Source organism: the organism of the source record quoted next, unplaced genomic scaffold (assembly GCF_019419815.1).
Source record: "Pyrus x bretschneideri cultivar Hongxiangsu unplaced genomic scaffold, Pyrus_bretschneideri_v1 Contig29, whole genome shotgun sequence".
In the NCBI taxonomy this organism is placed as follows: Eukaryota; Viridiplantae; Streptophyta; class Magnoliopsida; order Rosales; family Rosaceae; genus Pyrus; species Pyrus x bretschneideri.
In genome coordinates this window covers 224,525-243,446 of record NW_025999601.1, presented here as the reverse complement: position 1 = coordinate 243,446, position 18,922 = coordinate 224,525, and the positions used below count along the sequence as shown (strand labels likewise).

Sequence of the window (18,922 nt, the reverse complement as noted above, 5' to 3'; positions counted from 1 at the left end):
TTAGGAGCATTTTTCCCACTGGGTTTTTGCTACCTAACGAGGTTTTAATGAGGCACCCATCCTGGGATGATCATACTCCATTGAGTTCACTACTTTCATCAGGTTTGACGTTTGTTTTAGACATTATGCATACTTCTCACTATTCTCCTTAGTCTATGGGTTTTCCCCATGCCTTGGGTTTTACCATAGCGAGGTTTTGTGAGTTATACTACCAATGCATACTTACTTTCTTATATTTGATACTAGTGTTCACTCGTTGTGCCAACAACTTCATCAAATGTTCTACCTCATTTGTTGAAGATCTGATGCGACATTTTGTTTAAGTATTTACACACTCAAGGGGGAGTGTTGCAATCTAATCGGATTAGGAATGTAATTGTGTAAATCCTAGTGTATCTTGTATATTCCCTTTAGTAGTTTAATTCCTCTTGGAGATGTAATCCTATTAGGGTAAAGATTCTACCTATCCTACTACTATAAATAAAAGCATAAGGGGGTGATACAACACACACCTCAAAATTAAATCTCTCTCTTCTCTCTTTATTGCCGCCAGCTCCTCTCCCTTTCTGTCCTTTATACAATTCAATCAAATAGGCCTACAACACATTTAATTTTTGGAGAAACAAAGAAATTATTTTGATCGAGAAAGATTATTAAAATGAGATAAGTGATTAAATCAATCACCTATAATTTATAACTGATTTTCCACGTAATTTGAAAGAAAAACCTCTAACAACTAAATACACCTCACATATTATTGAATACACCCTACAACTACTTTTTCAATTAAAATTTATCCTAATACACCCCCACGTATTTTTCTATATTACCCTTACACCCCACATTTTTCACGTAATTAGAAAGAAAAACCTTTAACAACTAAAATGATAGATTCAGTATGTAGGTTGTAATCAACGATATGACACTCAATATATAAAAAAATAAAATAACACACACACACAAAATAATGATATGTAAAAAAAAAAATTTCAAAAGTGTTGGCGTAACTTTCAAAGCGTCTTAATCAAAGTTTGAATAGAAACAAACTAGTCTTTCTACACGCACGACTTAAATGTATTTATCCGTGTTGATTGTTGGAATTTATCACTCTTGCACGGCGCTACGCCCCTCTAGAGATAGGTATCTTGCATTGCTTTTTTGTTTTCAAATTACGCGTGCTACACGCAGTTTACAATTTTTGTTTGATTTTGGACATCAGTCAAATATTATTTTGAATTTCTTGTAGCTTTTGCTAAAATTTAATAGTGTTATTTACTAAAAGTACTATTGATCTTGTAAATTAAAACTTCTGCAAAAGATCTAAATACGATATATAAAAACAATCTATGGTGAATTAAAAACAATCTATCAAACTTAATTCAAGACCAATGCAAAAAATAGAAGAGAAACCACGAGCTTCACGTAAGCAGACTACATTTTAGTTAAAAGACTATTGCTCCAATTTGATTAAAATTAAGGGACCATCACTACAATTTAATCCCTTTAATTGTTTACAAATAGCTCAATTTTGAGCCATTAAAAAGTAAAAAGCAATGCAAAACTGACAGTGGGCAACAATATATTTGCTTCAATTATATTCTTTTTGTAAAGCAAATGCTAGAAGTTTTTGCTTATTCACCTTCATTTTACCTCATTTATTTTGTTTTATTTCTGAAATTTATTTAATTAAATTATAAAAAAATCTGACAATACTGAAATAACGCAGAATCTCCGAAAAATCATGTCGAATGCAGTTCAAATTTGTATTAGCAAAGTTGTTTTTATAAAGTCCACTACAATTCTAACTAATAAATCCAAGGCTTCTTGGCGCTCACTCTGCTTTTTGCTTAGATCTGTCGATAGTAGTAGAATCCGGCAACTTACTCGTACATCTTCCCACAAACTTGAGAATCTCATCGATCAATATCACCGGAAGCGCGACAGCCAGCACCAAGAGCCATTCGTTCAGGCTGAGAGGGACAATGCCGAACACATCCGCAAGGAACGGGACGTAGAGGATCAGAAAGTGCAAGCCGAATGACAAGGACATGGCTAGAAGGAGCCACGGATTGACCCAGGGAGGCATTGTCAAGAGGCTTCCGTCCTCGGATAGTGCATTGAGGGAGTTGAACATCTCGATGGCAACCAAGACGGAGAGGGAGAGAGTCGAGGCTTTGATTTTTCCAGAACGGAAATATTCGCATGGATTGGTGTCGAAAGTGAACACCTGGGATCCGGCTGTGAAGTTGGATGGTGAGAATCCTTCCCATGAAGGGCACTTGCCCCAGTTTGCAAGTTGAGAGTATGTCACTAGACTATGGCCGTCTTGGCTAAGGTCGATGCCCAAAAATGAGGAATGAGTGTACCAAATAATGAACACCCCAACTGTTGCTGTCCCGACGTAGAGCCCAATTACCTGCAACAGATCAAAAGGATTTCGGATTTTGTCAGATTATTGAGTAGGTTACACAATGAATTCGATGTTAGCACAAATATTACTAAATTGTCTGAAATCTGGTTCTTTGATGACCAAATGTTTATGTAGTTGTCGTACCAGATAACGGAATAAGATCCAAGGAGTGATCAATGACTCGTTGCTTCTTCTAGGGGGCTTCTTCATTATGTCTTTGTCCGGTGGATTGAATCCCAAAGCTGTTGCTGGGGGTCCATCGGTGACCAGATTGACCCAGAGAAGCTGAACTGGGATCATCCCTTCTGGAATACCCAAGGCAGCTGTCAGAAAAATGGATGCAACTTCGCCAATGTTTGAGGAGATCATGTACCTGCAAAGAAACAGGGAACCGCAGCTGATCATATGCAAAGTTCAAAAATGAGATTCGACAGCAGGATGTGCATTAACACAGAAACTAAGGCCTTCCATTAACAGATGAACATAGCTTGACACGCTTCGATGGAGAAGAATCAAACCTGATAAAAGCCTTCATGTTGTTATAAATAGACCTGCCTTCTCCAACAGCAGCAACTATAGTGCTAAAATTGTCATCTGCTAATACCATATCAGAGGCTTCCTTGGCAACCTGGAACAAGTGGGCCAAGAGTGATGAATATATAAAATAAACATGATGAAAACGCCATTCAATAAGTCTTGCTCGATGGTCATGGATTCATGATGAGCATTATGCAATGCGTGTGCAGACAAACTACGTGGTCTCTGTCATGATCACAGAAAGATTCAGCATAATGGATTAAACAAAAATAAGTAAACATAGAGGAATCGTCATTACTGTACCTCTGTCCCAGCAATGCCCATTGCAATACCAATATCAGCCAACTTCAAGGCAGGTGCATCATTCACTCCATCACCAGTCATTGCAACCACTTCCCCATCTTCCTTGAGCAGCCTCACTATCTCTTGTTTATGCCTTGGCTCAGCCCTAGAGAACAACAGGCCTCCACTTTGTCTTAAATAACTTTTCTGGTCATGGTGATCAATGAATTCATTTCCTGTTAAGCTTTTCAAACTAATATCTTCTGAAGGTTTGAATACACCTATTTCACGGCAAATAGCTTCAGCAGTATTCTTGTTGTCTCCTGTAATAACCATAACACGGATTCCGGCAGCCTTGCAGTCCTCAATGGCTTGACGGACCTCTTTTCGCGGAGGATCCTTCAACATTTTACAATTACGTGAAGAAAGTTTGTCAGAACTTTCAAATTTCTATCAGCAAATGAAAAAGGGGACAGCAGAGTTTAGCAGATTTGCAAGAAAAAAAATAAAGAGGAACACTCACCCTTAGCCCGACCATGCCAACAAAAACAAGTTTATTCTCAATTGAAGAATAATTGGAAGGATTGAGTAAAAGCTGATGAGCTGGATGATCTTCATCACCATTGTACGTTGCAAACTCTGGGAGGTCGTCCTTGTATGCAAACCCCAAACAACGTAATGCACTACTTGACATTTCATTAAGGGTGCCCAAGATAAGATCCCTTATTTTTTGGTCCAATTCTACAATGGAGCCATCAACCAACTGAATGAACAAGCTCCGTTCCAATACATTTTCAACTGCACCCTACACAGGTTTTAAGTCAATCAGAAATCAATTCGTAAAGTTTTCCATTATAAACAAGGAGAATGGGCTGGCATACTCAATATCATTGACAAGCAAACCAACTCTTGATTCTTGGACGTGAAATTTGATAGTTTAAATGGAGAAATATTACCTTCTCAAGTGAGACAACTAGGAAGATGAACATTTTGAGGAGGAAAGGAACAGAACAAAATATATACCAAGAACTGTCGAAACCAAAGATTTAGCTTCACGCATGCAAACAGGATGTAGCAGTGTAACCAGAAAAGTTCAGAAACTGATATCAGGTGCAATATATGTGTAAGCCCCTTGAGGCAAAATAGGTGATTTCATTCAGCTTTCTACTCTATGTGCAAGTTAATAATTTGATACCAGCAACAAAATCAATTCTATTCTCCTGTTTATGCAATGGGACAAGAGCAGAAGTAGTTACCGCATCAAGTATAGCTCTGAGTAAGCGACATAGAGAGTATTAGGAAAAATACCAAAAACTTACCAAATCAGATATATCAGGCAATGTACCTTAACAAAAAGTAAGTTTTTTCCCGAGCCAGAATTCACAATAACACTCATGGATTTGCGATCACGGTCAAACTCAAGTGTTGCAATTCGCCGGTCAATGTCATTCCATAGTTGAGAACAACCTTCAATGTGATTAGGGGAAAAGAACATGAAACTTTATGCCCACGAAAAAATCATGAAATAACAAATGACTTAGCAATCAGTTACATACGTAGTAGATCTCCAACTGAGGAGAAACAAGTATTTAATACTTCAGGAACTCCCATCTTCTCAACCAGAACCTGAAACAAACCACAAAGTTCATGACCAACAACAAAAAGAACACATCGATCTTTATTAGAAACCTCCCAACACATGTTTAAGATACTCTCGAAAATTTCATATAAGGAACACAAAACAACCACACAGTTTTATATTAAATGTTGTGGTATTTCCGCGATTTCATGTAATCTATGCAAACTACAACAATTCAAATTTCAGACAAATAAACAGCAGATATATATATACTTAAATTGCAAATTCACCTTCAAAGCTGCCTCGGTGGGCATCCCGTTGGCAATATAATGACTCCCAGATAACTCAACACCAGCATCATTACACACAGCAGCGATTTTGGCTATCATTTGAACATTGGTATCCATATCACCAGCTGGCGGCCAGTCCTGTATTTTCCCATCAAAAGGGTTGTAGGTGGTTCCTTCCACATCAAAGGCTCGAAGAGTACCAGGCCTCGAACCAATAGCCACAAGCTTTGCCACAGCCATCTGATTGGTAGTCAGAGTACCAGTTTTATCAGAACAAATCACAGTAGTGCACCCGAGAGTCTCAACACTCGGCAATTTCCTAACAAGTGCATTCTTCTGAGCCATCTTTCGTGTTCCAAGCGCCAAACAAGTCGTGATCACGGCAGGCAAGCCTTCGGGAATGGCTGCCACAGCCAATGCCACTGCAATCTTGAAGTAATAAGTACACTTCTCGAATGAGAATTGAAAATTGGTCGGCAAACCATCAACAATCTCCCAACTGAGAAAGTACTTGACATTGATGAGCCAAACAATTGCACAAATAACACCAATGATCATAGTCAAAATCTCCCCAAACTCATTCAGCTTCTTCTTAAGAGGGGTATCATCCTCGCTCTGCGAAGCTTCTTGAATCTGGGAATGCACTTGCCCAATCTCAGTCCTCATCCCAATCTGCGTCACCAAACAAACACAATGCCCATTCACCACAGTCGTCCCCGCAAAAACCATACATTTCTTCCCTTGAATATCCGAATTCTCCGAAACCGCCTTCACACTCTTGCTCACTGCCTCACTCTCTCCTGTCAAAGACCCCTGCTCAATCCTAAACGTCGAGCTCACCAAGTTCAAAACCCTCATATCCGCCGGCACCTTATCCCCAACTCTCAGCTCCACAATATCCCCCGGAACCAGCTCCTTCGCCGCCAGATTCGACACCTTCCTTCCATCCCTAATTACCGCCGCCTGCTCTGACTGAATCTCCTTCAACGCCTCCAGCGCCTTCTCCGCGTTGCTCTCCTGCCAAATCCCGACGATTGCATTCACGATCAGGATCAGGAAAATCACCAGCGGCTCCACAAACGCCGTGATCTCCTTCTCCTCCTCGCCGTCGAACCAGGCCAGGACAAACGAGATGATCGCCGCCGCCAGCAGAATCCGTACCAGCGTGTCGCTCAGCTGGTCCAGCAACAGCTTCCACATCGACTGGTCCTCGTGCTTCTCCAGCTCGTTCCATCCGTACATCTTCCGCCGGTTGTCGACTTCCTCGGAGGACAAGCCCGAGTCGCGACTCACTCGGAACGCGTCCTCGCATTCCTTGGCGTCTCTCGACCACGCCGGGAAAGCGTGATCGGCTTTCGGAATCGGATTCGGATTCGGACTCTCTCCCTTCCCGTAGTTCTGCCCTTCTTTCCCCATGGGATCGAGTTTCTTTTTCCTTCTGGCAATGTGATCACGCTTCATCACCTGGAAATTTGTAGCTTTCTTTCTGTTTGGGAGCTGAGAAAATTTGGAGAGAAGAAAAACAGAGTAAAAAAATGTGGAGGTTCTGTCGGGGAGTGTGACCAACTGAAATTTGGAAATTTAGACTTTTCCAACAGCAAATTTGATTATTTTTTTCTCTTGTCTGTTGTTTTTGTTTGTGTCACACGATCGGGAATCTGAAGAGCGATTCAAGTGGAACATAGAGATTCCTCTTCTACAGCCGACGAGGTCGCTCCACGTCATTGGAATGATGGGGTCCACTCGAATTAGAAGGAAGTTAAATGCTGCTCTCTTTTTTGTTTTCCTTCCGAATTATATACAACATTCCCAGGTTTTTAGGCCATCTCCAAATTTGAGCTGCAAAAATCATACACAAATTAATTAATCCTACACGTATCATTTATTTGTATCATCTATCTAATATCTCTATTAATTTGATATGTATTTGATTTTACATTTTTAAAATATGTAAGTGAAAATTTTACTCTAATTAGATGTACATTGAAATTTTTTTTTGTCATTTTATATTTATTTAATGGAATTTTTTTACAAAATAATCAAAATGATTGATGATGGACTAACTCAAATACCACTTTTATGAATTTTAAATCTTAAAAACTAAATAAAGAGTTATGCTAATATTATCAACCATTTTAGTTAAAAAGTCTTTAAATATTTGCACCCAAAATTGAACAAAAAGGTCTCCAACCAAAGGGCATTTGCAAATGGCATATTGTGGGAAAAGGAGCCTCGCCAGATCATTTTTCTAAGAATTTTGTAATCATGTTCGTTCATCGTATATCATGCAGTCATAAATTATTTAAAATTTAAAATTAAATATAAATAATATTAAATAAAAATAAATACACGATGTACGATAAAAAAACATAATCTTAAAATCCCACGGATCCCTAGGAAAAGGATTCGGCCGTATTTTGGGGCTCAATTCAGCCTCTGGGATGGCCAAAAAGTGTCAAATCTCGGACACATGGGCATTCCCATTTTTTGGGGCCCACGATTTGACGGCGAGCTGAAGAGGTGATGCAACTATCAATAATTTTTTTTCTTAAAGTACGAAGGTGGATCCCACTAAAAAAGTTTCAAACTTCGTGCCTTGGACACCAATCAACTGCTCGGCTTCTTACCATTAAACCAACATGCTAATTCAACTCTCAGAGATAAAACTTAAAATTTTCAGCCAAAAACATTTAAGCTATAATTCAAAAACTGATTTTCTCTTCCAACATTTATGAGCATATAGCTTAAAATTTTAGTTCGAAATTATTAAAAAATAATTTGAATTTTTTTTTTGGTGATTTTTTTTTTAAAATAAAATTTATGTTGATTATTTTAATTTATTTTTGTGAACATTTTCACCTAAAAATATTTAAATTCGGATAAGCAATTAAAAATCATACAAATACATAAGTATTTATATGAAATTTGATTTACATAATTTTCGTAAATTATTTTATCATTAGATTTGATCTCATTTGATCATATCCGTTAAATTATAAGTAAACAACAAAAAAAAAAGTTTGAAATACAACAGTTTGATGGATTAGAATAATTTCAGCCAGACTTAAAATAATAAAATCCAGTCCAAAGATATATTTTATTTTAATCTAATGTTTGGAGATGGTTTGGGAATTTTAAACTTATATTTTAAGTTGTATCCTATGGCTTGGAGATAGTATAAGGTAACGTGGACAACAACTTCTGCTGTCCGGTTCAATCAAGACTCATGGGTCAATTTGCCAAGTTTAACTTATTTAAATTCGGATTCGTCCTAATGTTTATATTCTAACAATTATCATTAATTGCTTTTGCCATTTGAACCAAATGGGGTTTGGTTTGTCTGTCTTGGGAAACTTCTTCAAACTTGGTTCTGTACCAGAGGCGGCCACCTTCAACACCCTGACCCACGGCTTTCTTCTTCAAGATGGAGTGGCTGAGGCCAACAGTAGAGTCAATAATTATCTTGGGAATGAGTTAAGTTAAAATTATTATTACGAAATCAAATACTTCAATATTTTTTTTTTTTGTTACTTACATAAAGTTGTAAATTAATAAACCTAAAAGTAATATTTTGAAGTAAAGAAATTATAACTCAAGTTTCAACTAGATTTAACAAAGAAATCATTTAAATTTGCAATTTGCAATAAAAAGAAAACATTTATTATCAATCTTATTCAACTTAACAAATAAAAAGAAGAAAAAGACATATTCAAGTTGTGCCCTTCAATCCTTAATATAATTGAAATCCTTTGTTATTTCATATGAATCAACATTTTTGGCAAGTTTTTTTTTTAATGTAGACAATCATTGAATATGCTAGAAACACACTCTCTATCTTGTTGCGAAGTCTTGTATTAATGAAAAATCTTGTTTAGTACTTGCTGTAGAAATGGGGAGAGTCCATACAAGTCAAATCAACCTATCAATCAAAGAACCCAGATCCTCTTCGGATCCCCAAAAACTGAGCTTAAGGATCAAATGATCCGGACTGTTGAAATTTGATCCAACGGCTACAAACAGATGATCCTTCTAAAGTTATAATAATTTTAGTAATTAGATCAAATTTCAACGACCCGGATCATTTGATCCATAGGCTAAGTTTTTTGGGATCCATAGAGGATGTGTGTAACATCCCACATCGATCAGGGGAGTGATCCTTATATGTATATTCCCATCCGTACCTAGTACGAGGCCTTTTGGGAGCTCATTGGCTTCAGGTTCCGTAGGAACTCCGAAGTTAAGCGAGAAGAGGGCTAGAGCAATCCCATGATGGGTGACCCACTGGGAAGTTGCTCGTGAGTTCCCAAAAACAAAACCGTGAGGGCGTGGTAGGGTCCCAAAGCGGACAATATCGTGCTATGGTGGTGGAGCGGGCCCGGGAAATGATCCCTTCCCGGGCCGGGATGTGACAATTTGGTATCAGAGCCTAACTCTGGTCGTGGTGTGCCGACGAGGACGTCGAGCCCCTAAGGGGGGTGGATTGTAACATCCCACATCGCTCAGGGGAGTGATCCTTATATGTATATTCTCATCTCTACTTAGTACGAGGCTTTTTGGGAACTCACTGGCTTCGGGTTCCGTAGGAACTCCGAAGTTAAGCGAGAAGGGGGTTAAAGCAATCCCATGATAGGTGACCCACTGGGAAGTTGCTAGTGAGTTCCCAAAAACAAAACCGTGAGGGAATGATAAGCCCAAATCGGACAATATCGTGCTACGGTGGTGGAGCGGGCCCAGAAAATGATCCGTCCCGAACCGGGGATGTGACAATGTGGGTTCTCAATCAAATAATACCTTTAGGACTCTTCAATAATTGCAGAAGGTGTATCATCACTCTCTAGTTATTATCATTATTTCTTTTTCTTAAAAATGAATTGATACTTATAAATCTCTTCATTAGACAAATGGTTAGACCTAACAAATTGACCAATAATAACACAATTATATGATAAATTATACCTAACAAATTTCGAGTACGCATTTTAAAATTCAAACAATAAACAAATAAACAAATCATGAATTAGGAAAAAAAAAGTGGCAAGAAAACTTTACAATTGATGAGAAAATTAGTAGACTTTCACGCATGCAGACTTCAGAGGCTCCTATGCCTTTGAAACAACCGAAAAACGTGCTAAGAAATATGCAATGGCTCGTTTGGATGTTATTTTAAAATAACTGAAAGTATTTTTAGAAAAAATGTTTTTAGATTTTAAAAGCATTTTAAGTGATTTTTACAAGTTATGTGTTTTTTTCAGTAAGCACTTTAAATGCTTTTCAGAATTTATTAGCATTTTTATTAAGAATCGGTTCCCAAATGATTTTCACTAAAAACATTTTCCATTATTTTAAAATCACATCAAAACAAATGAATAAAACAATAAAATAATGAAAACTAATAATTACTTACTCCTAGAAAATCTAAAACCGTACGGTATTGAATAGAATAAAATATTAAAATATTAAAAGTTGATCATTATCTCTAGAATCTAGGACTCGTATGGATTTTGAATTGATTAAAATAATGTTAATAATTATATTTTATTCTTTAACAGGCTTGTGTGTGTGTACATATTGCATGGGTTATAACAATTAAAAATAAAAAAAAATTACCCAAACAATTAGTATTTTTAAGCTTAAAAAAATTTAAGTGAGGTAGTCAATTTAGGATTTAATAAGATAATAGATATTAAAATTTGGATGTAGTCAATTAAGTTTTAAAAAAAAAAATTAAAAGACTTTGAAATTACGGTGTAATCAATTTAAGATTTAACAGGATTTTGAAGAATACATTCAAATCCAACAATAATTGATTAAGATTTTAAAAAGTCCATTCAAATCTGTAGGTATTCAAAATGTCATAAATTTTGAGAGATTTCTTTGAGCAAAGGATTTTGTAGAATTTAAGAGTAAATTTTATGCATAACAAAGGCTACAAAGAATCTCATCTCCTCCCCAAGGATTTCTTTTCAAAGCTTCAATTTGACTTCTCTCTCCCAAGCCGATATAAGCACCAAATTGAACTCCGGGACCTTTCTTCTACATTGTGTTCTTGGGTCCCACTCTTTCTGGGTATGCATATATTGGTCAATTTCCATTTTTTTTATTTTTTATTTTTTGGATGATTTTTCTGAAGATTATGGTTTGTAGACTTTTCTCCTTTGATTTGAAAAACTATTTGTGAACAGTATGAGGCTTTTTGTTGCGTAAGAAGTATGAAGGTTTTGTTGTTGATTTTACGGGGTTTTGTTGTTGGTGTTGTTCTTTTGATATGAAATGTGTTTTTACTGGTAATTTCCCATTTCTCTCTCTTTGTGTCTAGTTGTATCGATTCGTTCTTGTCAGGTTTTCGAAATCAAGATTTATATGTGAATGAGAGATGTAACTGAGAGGCATTACTTTGTGTGAATGCTCTATATAATTGCCCAGAAAACATTTGACAAAAATAGCATAAGAGGGAGGGGACAAGCTGTGGATGAAAAATGGTTGCTGTGACAATTTGATTAGATTTATAACCTTGGCACATTTATCATCATTTGATCTATTTGAAGATCATGATTAAGCAGTGCATAAGTTCATCAAAATCCATAGAAATCTATTATACGAATCTTCTCAAATCTTCCAAAATCCATATGGATTTTATAGAAGTCTACGTAATCCTATGAAATCCGTAACTTAAAAGAGTATTAAAATCTTTTGAAATCGAAATTGACTTCACCCCTACAAAACTCTCCCTATACTAGAGCCCACCATAGCCTTGTTAGTAGCTCCGCCGTTGGCTAAGGCAGCAGGACTTTTCAATAAAATGATGGAGAGTGGTAACTGTAAACCCAATGTGATCACGTTCAACACACTAATAAAGGGATTTTGCTTGAAAGGTGACAACCACGCATCTATTCAGTTGATTAGGAAGATGGTGGAAGGAGCTTTTAAGCCTAACATTGTTTCCTATAACACGATCATCGACGGTCTTTGTAAAGATACTATGGTTGTTGTCTTGTTGATGCGATGAATCTTTGATTCATGGAGTTTGCAAATTAGGGGAGTGGAAAGAAGATACTAGATTGTTGAATGAAATGGTGAGCAAAAATATCTTTCCAAATTTGCACACCTTCAACGTGTTGGTAGATACACTTTGTAAGGAGGGGCTTGTTGGGGAAGCAAAAAATGTGGTAGAAATGATGATCCAAAGAGATAATGAATCTAACGCAGTTACGTACAATTGGATGGTGACTGCTTGCGTGGAGAAATGGAAGAGGCGAAAGAAGTCTTTGACCTAATGCTTAGCAAGGGCTCCATGGTTAATGCTCGTGGTTACAACATATTGATAAATGGCTTTTCTAAGCATAGAAGGATAGATGAGGCTCGGATGCTCGTTCCGGATGTGGTTACTTATGACACTCTTATGGACGTTTTCTGCAAAGTGGGGAAGTTACAAGATGCAGAAAAATTGCTCTCAGATGCAGGGTTGCGGCAACTTCCAGATGTTCAAACGTATGCAAAAACCAGCAACTGTCGAAGGCAATTGAATTGTTTGAAGAGATGAGAGCCAAGAAATTGGATCCAAATGTTGCGGTTTACAATATTCTTATCGGAGGGCTGTGCCACTGTGGGAAAGTTGAATCTGCGAGGGATCTCTTTTGCGGTTTGTTATCAAGAGGACTTCAACCTAAATCCGGTTGAGGAACAGGGCGTTTGTAACTTCCAGCTGCACAGGCTTTGCCTAGAGGAAGGTTTTGTAACAGTTACTCCTTTTGCTTATAACTTTCTTGTATCAAAAACTAAATTTCGGGTGGGATGCTATATCGTCTCTGTTGACGGGGAGAACTGACAACGAGATGAAGAATGTATGGAACACGCACACGAACAAGCGCCTTGTCGTCCTGCAAATGCTGCTGGATTTCATCCGAATGACGTTTATTTAGATGAAAATTTTCAACCGTAGGGTGTTGTTTCGGTTCTGTATTTCTTTTTTCTTGATGATTTTGAAATCCAGTGCACAGCTTACAACATGGTGTACATCCCTTGTGGACTTTACATTGACTGCATATCGAGCGTATATATTGACTTAGTGGCATGCATCTCAATAGAAAATTGAACGATTTAACATGAACTGTTGAGGAGAGACTCGAGCGTAGAAGTAAATGCTCTTAATAATCATTTAAGCTACAAGACTTTGCTTTATTAACAAGAGAAACGATAAACGCTCACCCTTTTTGTAGGTGTAAAAATCATCTCCTTTGTTATTTTTGTCGAACGATGCCATATTCTAAACTACTAATTGGAACTCGAGTGCAAGTCAATGACAAAGATATATGATACAATGAACGTGCAGGAATGCAACTACAGGTTCACTAGAAAAAGGAAAAAGAATAGGAAAGTCCATTATATCTTAATGTTTCGATACATAGAAAGTGTAAAAAACTAGAGGGGAAGAAATTATAGTTTTGATCATTTTTGTTTCTACATTCTCTGTATAAAACACATCCATTTACTAGGGAGTTTGAGAGAAGCACCTGAAACTGTTTCCTCTTGTTCTATTTTCTATTGAAGAACCAATCGACGACAAACAAAACATCACGCAAAATATCACTCAAAATAAACTAAAATCCGTAGAAGGAAGAGTACGAAAATGAAACTTTTACCGCCTTTCATATGGTGAAAGTCTGAAGTGGGATACGCATACGCCCTTCCTCTCAGTCACCGATCATATGAACTACACGCGACAGATAGCTGGGAGAAGGAGGGTCTACGGAGCCATCCCCTGAACCTTTGCCTCATACAGTGTGGAATGGAACATGAATGAGAAATAACAAGTTACACAAGATCCTTATGAATCTAAAACACACTCAAACCGCCACCCCCTTCTGTACAAAAGGAGAACTCAGAATGCTTCATCAAGTTCAATCAGCAAACTACCACAAAAGAAGTGTTTACTGAAGGAGATGCTAAACTCGTAGCATATACTATCTTGGAACAGTTACCTACCCTCGGACTTCACCAGCTGTGAGAACACTTTACTCATAGAAACACCTGAAAGATCATCCACGCTCGAGACTTCAAATTGTGCAGCAGAGTCACTTGTATCAACGTTATTTAAGTTGTTGACTTGTGGGGATAGCTCGCCAATCATATTGGTACTATTTTCTTCGGTGTCGCCTGGAATCTCTGCCTCTTGAAGTTGAAGGGCATACTCTAGGTTCCACAACACATCTCCCATGGAGGGCCTGTCAACACCATAGTCGGCCAAGCATTTCTCGGCGGTTTCTGCAAATTTCCTCAGAGAATCTGGTCTGATTTTGCCTGCAAGAGTTGAGTCTATGATTTGCTCCAACTGCCCCTTCTTCTGCCATTTCATTGCCCATTCAGCCAAGTTCACCATTTCCCTCGGAAGAGACGGGTCTATAACAGGTCTTGCACAAAGAACCTCAAACAAAACCACCCCAAATGAATACACATCTGATTTCTCAGTCAGTTGTTGCCTTCTAAAATATTCAGGATCAAGGTATCCAAAACTCCCTTTCACCGCCGTACTGACATGGGTTTGATCAATTTCAGGCCCCGTCTTAGAAAGCCCAAAATCAGCAACCTTGGCCATGAGGTTCTCATCAAGCAAGATGTTTGCCGATTTCACATCACGATGAATAACTGCTTTTGCATAACCAGTGTGAAGGTAGTGAAGTCCTCTAGCTGATCCAATGCATACTTCAAGCCTTTGTTTCCAACTTAAGCTGGGGTTACCTGAGCCATAGAGATGACCCTTCAGGGTTCCGTTCTCCATATATTCATATATCAGAATCATCTCATTCTTGTCATCACAATACCCAATCAATGAGACAAGGTGGCGGTGACGGAATTGAGATAGCATCTCAATTTCAGTCCTGAACTCTGCAAGTCCCTGTTGAGACCTTGGATTTCCCCTCTTGACAGCCACTTTGGTTCCATCGTTCAAGGTTCCTTTGTATACCTTCCCAAAACCACCGATTCCAATAACCCAGCTCTCATCAAAGTTACTCGTAGCCTCCTGTACTACCCCAAAAGGAAAACGATAGCTGTAGTTAGAAGCAGCACTAGCAGTTGTTCCATATGAGTATTTACTTCCCATGGTATGAGAATTGGTTCCGTTCATGGAAAAGGGAATCCAAGTCTTAGAATGGCCTTGGTCTGCCAGTCTCTTCCTTCTTCTGCACAGAACAAAGAGAACCCCAGCCAATGCCACTGCAATAAATGACCCAACGCTGGCACCCACAATTACTCCAACGTTACTTTTTGAACCTGGATTCGAAGAAGAAACTGAGTTGGCTCCACTGAGGCTGCCTGCTGAATTGTTCATTTTCATAATCTCGAGCCCATTTAGAATGGCGTTGGGATAAGCATTGTTTTCAGCAGAGGGGCCAATACTAATACGCAGCTTATTTCTGACAGTGGAAGCTGTAACAAAGTCCAGATAATATGGAACAGCCAACTTATTAAATGCTACAGAACTCAGATCGAGATCTGGAGCAACATTGGAAGAGTCAACATAAACATTGAAGTACAGCTGATTGAGAGCTTTACTTACTACATCGCAAAAGTGAAATCGAACAAGGTATTGGAACCCTGGATCCACCGTGAACTCCCAGGTTACATTGAAATTGCTGTTGGGATTATTTGCTGAGTTCATCTCAGTGAGGGTTCCATAGACGGTTTGTGGAGCAATGTCTGCAGTTGCCAAACCAGCCTCATACTTAACAGCTGCAATGTTCGAGAAATCTTGGGCAAGGTTCTCATTTACTAGAAAACTTTGGTCAGGAACCCAAGTTCGCCACAGGGTATCATTCTCGAAAGACACTCTTGGTCCACCCATATTGACCCTCCAAGCTGTTTCCAGAGCCTGATTCGTCAAACCCTGGAATTTCTCAGACACGGTGCTGGCATCATCAGTTATGAGTTGATCGGGTACTGAAACAACTTCTATCGCATTTAGGAATGCGAACGAATTGCTGGAAGGGGTGAAGGTGATAACAAGGCTATCTGAAGTCACGTTCACCGAAAATTCTTTGAGAGAAGTGTTTTGAACACTGAAATCAGTAAGGAGCGCAAAGTTTTGGGCGGAAACAGAGAATTTGGCCTTGCTCAAATCGTAACTACCAAAAGTAAACGGATAGAAGTAAAGGCGGATCCAATGCCTACCGCTTTGGCTTATGGGAAAGGTGTACTTGGAGGATTCTGGGAAGATTCGCGCTGTCTGATACAGCGGCGAATCATCAAAGGAAGTGATTGATTTCAAAGAAACATTGGCAACAACACCTTTTGGGGATGAAAGATATTTGGAAGCCAAGTTATCAGCTAGAAAAACACATTTACCCACTGTAGTATTGGCAAGTGATCCACAGTCTATAAGGTAATTGTCAGCGGGAACAAATCCACTGCACAACAATCCCAAACACAATACAGAAAAAACCCAGATGAACAGATCAAATTTAAAACAACCCATCATCATAAAGTTGGGAAATTTACCGAGGAACCCAAGAAATTAGGGTTTCCTGAGCTCAATTGGGACCAAAAAGATCAGGGTTTTCACACAGGAATTCAACTAATTATCAGAAACAGAAGTTTAATGGAAACCCAGAAACAGAATTGATTGGAGAAGTGAAAAGATGTCACCTTTGAGATCAAATGAGCTCCAAAACAAATCTGATACAATCTTGAGAGTTCAATAGCAGAGGTTTTTTTTTTTTTTTTTTGTCTCTCTCTCTCTCTCTTTCTCTCTCTAAAATTATGGAAAATTTCAAATAATATGAAGAACAGTTAAGATCGTATACAAATCTGGCAAATCAGAAGCTTTTTTGAAGCAGATGACAACCTTAGTTGGATACTGACAGGTTCAAAGATTCTTTTAGACATTAAACTATCCACGAAAACTACCAAACAAAATGGGAAACGGAGTCAAATATGTAAAGAAGTGAATGAAAAGTTAAAATAATTAATTTAGCAATGTGATATCTACCCATTTCATTTTACTTCTTACATATTTTTTTAATTTTTGACCGTCAGATTGGATGAATTGAAAAAAATCAACAAACAAAAATTATCAAGGGGTGTGTGGGAAGTAAAATGAGATGTGTGGATAGCACATTCCTTAATTTATTAGTTAATTAATTGAAAAATTGCCCAAAGTTTCAGAAGTATTGACGTTGCATAGGTAGAAACTAGGGACAAAGATTGTTTGCCCTTCCACTTCTGGTGCCTTTTCGTGCCCTCCTGTTTTGTGTGGTCACGGTTAAATCACGTCAATATTGTATATTGTTTTTTTATAGAGATAATAAGATAAAAATAAATAGTAATATAAAATGTTGACGCGACTTAACCGTGACCACACAAATAGAAAGGCACAGGAGGGCAGACAATCCTTGTCCAAAAACTAGAGTGACGAAAATCTATCCGCTTGGAGAGAAGGTAAATTACGAACAAAAAGGTTAGGTGTCGATGTAACTTGACAGAAAAATGAGAAGTCATTTGGCAACCTATTTATTTTTGTTGAAAACGGGGCATAAGTCCGAAAGGAAAGGAAGTATTACATAAGAATATTACAAAGTCACGAAATTCTGATTATATATACAATTAACAACTGACGACAAGAATGAAGAATTTGCTAAAAGAAAGATTGAACCCTAATTGCATTATAAATCCAAACGAGCCAAACCATCAGCAACAAAAAAACTTTCATGATAAATATGATGAATTTCACAAGACCAATTTTGATGCATAAGAACACAACTTCAATACTAAACTTTTCAGAGGGTGATTATCCACTTTTGCATGTAAAATCAACTATAATGCAAGTGCAAAATCCGATAAATGGACACGTTATGATTAATATATTACTTGATACTTACATCATTCCTATATTTGTTGTATTCGTTTTGAGTGATCTCTTATAAGTACAACCTTGGAATGATCTTTTCTAAGTATAACCTTTAAATAAAAATTAAAAAAACAAATTCTCAAAAAAGGAGGATTATTGAAAATGCTCTTAAAGTTAGAGAGATTTTTTTGTTTGCTAGAAACACTGTTTGATATACTAGTGTAAGAATATAAATTGTTGAAAACTTTAATTAAAAAAAATTAACTAATTGTATTATGACACTTAATACGCAGTATACTATATCATTTTTTCGGCACACTAAAAAACTCAACTTGAGTGGAGGATTAGGTAAAGCTCCGACCAAAAAACAAGTTGTAGAGAAGCTACGTGTAAACACGCATAGAAATTATGGATCATCAAATTTGGTGTACAAGTGCTTAACCTTATTAAAATAATCATACCATCAAAGTAGAGAAAATGGAATCAACGTCACCTCTTTTGAATAATAAATACAAAATATGGTCACCTTATGAAGATGGCCTCAATGGCACTTGCCATTTTGCATGATATCAAAATGTTGTAAATTCTATAAATTTTGACTTCTATATTCGTTTTATTCATACCATAGCTATTTTTACATTACTCGCAGACCTCACATCATTCACTTACTGCTATTTTATGCAGGTCGAGTTTCATAGAAAAGTTTAGGAGAAGATTGATTACTCTCATCATCAGCATCAAGATATACTCATAATTTTGAACTTGAAGGATTTATGAATATCACCTAACTGTCCTATTGATATAGATTTACGTATAAATTTACACCGATATAAATTTACAATTCACACACCAATAAAAACTGATGATAGCAAAACTCGAATCTTGATAAGACGACGCACAAAATAAAGACCTTATTAACTGAATCAATCCTCGTTGGACTTTTATTTTATCTAAAACAATAGAAATTATACAATAATGCAAAG

The 18,922-nt window shown here is 37.5% G+C and overlaps 2 protein-coding genes across 2 annotated transcripts; both read right to left on the bottom strand.

Annotated features, from left to right (window-relative positions):
- Positions 1-1,730: 1,730 nt before the first annotated feature.
- LOC103945670 (calcium-transporting ATPase 1, endoplasmic reticulum-type) lies at positions 1,731-6,758 on the bottom strand. Its single transcript, XM_048588806.1, has 8 exons — positions 5,099-6,758; positions 4,786-4,855; positions 4,575-4,696; positions 3,753-4,034; positions 3,251-3,628; positions 2,929-3,038; positions 2,555-2,783; positions 1,731-2,416 (listed from the first exon to the last, which is right to left on the bottom strand). The coding sequence occupies exons 1-8, from the start codon at positions 6,557-6,559 to the stop codon at positions 1,832-1,834; spliced, it is 3,237 nt and encodes a 1,078-aa protein (XP_048444763.1). The 5' UTR covers positions 6,560-6,758; the 3' UTR covers positions 1,731-1,831.
- Positions 6,759-13,456: 6,698 nt separating this feature from the next.
- LOC103945671 (receptor-like protein kinase HERK 1) lies at positions 13,457-16,966 on the bottom strand. The gene has a single exon (XM_009356265.3). The coding sequence runs from the start codon at positions 16,572-16,574 to the stop codon at positions 14,073-14,075; it is 2,502 nt and encodes an 833-aa protein (XP_009354540.1). The 5' UTR covers positions 16,575-16,966; the 3' UTR covers positions 13,457-14,072.
- Positions 16,967-18,922: the final 1,956 nt, after the last annotated feature.

What these genes read in the sequence shown, in the direction of transcription:
- LOC103945671 (XM_009356265.3), bottom strand. Translation starts at nt 16,574, where the DNA reads ATGATGATGGGTTGTTTTAAATTTGATCTGTTCATCTGGGTTTTTTCT.
- LOC103945670 (XM_048588806.1), bottom strand. Translation starts at nt 6,559, where the DNA reads ATGAAGCGTGATCACATTGCCAGAAGGAAAAAGAAACTCGATCCCATG. An exon ending in TGGGCATTGCTGGGACAGAG is followed by an intron (nt 3,039 to 3,250) that starts GTACAGTAATGA and finishes CACTTGTTCCAG; the next exon opens with GTTGCCAAGGAAGCCTCTGA. An exon ending in GGATCTTATTCCGTTATCTG is followed by an intron (nt 2,417 to 2,554) that starts GTACGACAACTA and finishes GATCTGTTGCAG; the next exon opens with GTAATTGGGCTCTACGTCGG.